A 1,878-nucleotide genomic window follows, 5' to 3' on the forward strand; every position below is an offset into this window, starting at 1 on the left:
AGTAAAGTTGCGTTGTAAACACACGTACGTGTAAGTTGTAACGTTATTATTAGGCCTATACATACGATTGTTAACAACCAGTTCGTGGAGGTCATTAAATTCTAAGAACAGGTTTGCACGAACCGGTGCGAACCGGCTGAATCCCACCACTGCATGCAATGTATTAAAAGAAGGGGAAAAATATTTTACGAGGCCATTAAAGATTACTTATTCTGTTACAACATTTAATACTCCTTTGTATTTACTTTCAAAATGTTTGAGTGAAAATGCTATACTAAATACAAATATCAAATATGTATGTGGGAAAATGCTATACTAAATACAAATATCAAGTATGAAAATAACAGTAGTCCATAGATATATATTGACTTGTGTAATTTTGATAAGTTGAGTATTGAAAGCATTGATTTCTTTCAATGTTGATGTTTGCTTAAACAGTAGTAAAACTTCTTGTAGATCTTATGACCTTTGCTGTCCCCACTTATTCTGGAACAAAAATATGGCACATAAACATATGGATTTATACGATGATAATAAGTCTTACTATTAGTTAATTTTAAGTTGTTTGACATAATTAGGAATTGTTTTACATGATGTTCTATAAAGACAGCATGTAAATGGTTTACATGGTCTAAAGTAGTGTTATTTTATACAAGTAATTGACATTAATTCTTGTGAAAGAAAAGAAGAAAAATATTGTGAAAGATGACCAAATATATTAACTAAAATCTAGATTGAATATTTCTATTCATACAAAAAGTATATTAATTAATACAAGTATTCACTGTTTAATCAGAGGTAAATATGTCTTTTGTTGGTGAAGTTCTTTTAATTTATTTGTTTTTCCATAACTGAGTTACAAAAGCTGAAAACAAACTTCATTGTAAAAGCCTGAAAAAAAAGCTTTAAAAATGTCATTGAAGTTAAAAATTGTTATAAAAATCTCCAATAACTAGAACTCCAGAAAAGGGCTTTAAAACATGAGTCAGAAGTGTTTACTTAGGATTTGTTCATTTATTAATCAGTAGTAACCCACTTTTAGAACTGAGATTTAAGAGTGTGTTGTCTTTCTAGCCCACACAAGGTTAAATACAATGGGATATATTTTCACTAGAAGCACATTCCCCATAATTGACTTGATTTAGTATTGGAATTAGTATATTTCTTTTGATATTTATGAATCGTCTGCACAAAACATGAAAAATGTGCCTGAAGCCAACTTCAGGAAGTCATGAATAACTCTGCCTTGTAATGAGACTAGTCGGGATAGCAACCCTAGGTATTTTAACCCTGATATTTTCCAACTGAAACTCAAATGTATGTCCAAGTGAATTTGCCAACTTGCATATTTTTAATTAACCCACTATTAATAAAGGACTGCACTTTAAAATGTTTCCAAAATCTTATCTTTGTTGATCACGTTTTAAGTATACATGTGATATTAGGTGTGGGCACTGACAATGATGGAATTCTTGTTTTGGGAGCAACCAATATCCCATGGGTCCTAGATGCTGCCATCAGAAGAAGGTAAGTTATTTTGCCGAGCATGATCTGCACTGCTTTTACTGTGGTGTTCAGAACTCATGTATTTGATTCCCTTTAGTAACATTTTCCTTTAGGTTTGGGGGGTTCTTTAGAATAAGAATGATCTAGAAATTAGTCAGTCAAATGATTAATTTGGATTTAATATTATATTATCCTTACAAGAGGCTTTGTAGGATGTTATTTTTTAAGATGCATCTGATGCATTGGGAATTAATGTGTTTATGAAGCTTTGTTATATCTAATATCATGCAGTTTACTGAAAATGTGTCTTCTTGAATGTTGTTTTACAAACTGTTGTAGTGTCTGTTTCAGATTTCACTGTTTAGTTAAAAA

The 1,878-nt window shown here is 30.9% G+C and overlaps 1 protein-coding gene across 1 annotated transcript in view; it reads left to right on the forward strand.

Annotated features, from left to right (window-relative positions):
• Nucleotides 1-1,878, forward strand: part of LOC106478413 (vacuolar protein sorting-associated protein 4B-like) — a 33,482-nt gene that overhangs the window by 23,384 nt on the left and 8,220 nt on the right. Inside the window, exon 8 of the mRNA XM_013938956.2 lies at nt 1,446-1,527. Within this exon, the coding sequence (XP_013794410.1) occupies nt 1,446-1,527 (82 nt within the window). The remainder of the gene's footprint in view (nt 1-1,445; nt 1,528-1,878) is intronic.

Source organism: Limulus polyphemus, unplaced genomic scaffold (genome assembly GCF_000517525.1).
Source record: "Limulus polyphemus unplaced genomic scaffold, Limulus_polyphemus-2.1.2 Scaffold209, whole genome shotgun sequence".
In the NCBI taxonomy this organism is placed as follows: Eukaryota; Metazoa; Arthropoda; class Merostomata; order Xiphosura; family Limulidae; genus Limulus; species Limulus polyphemus.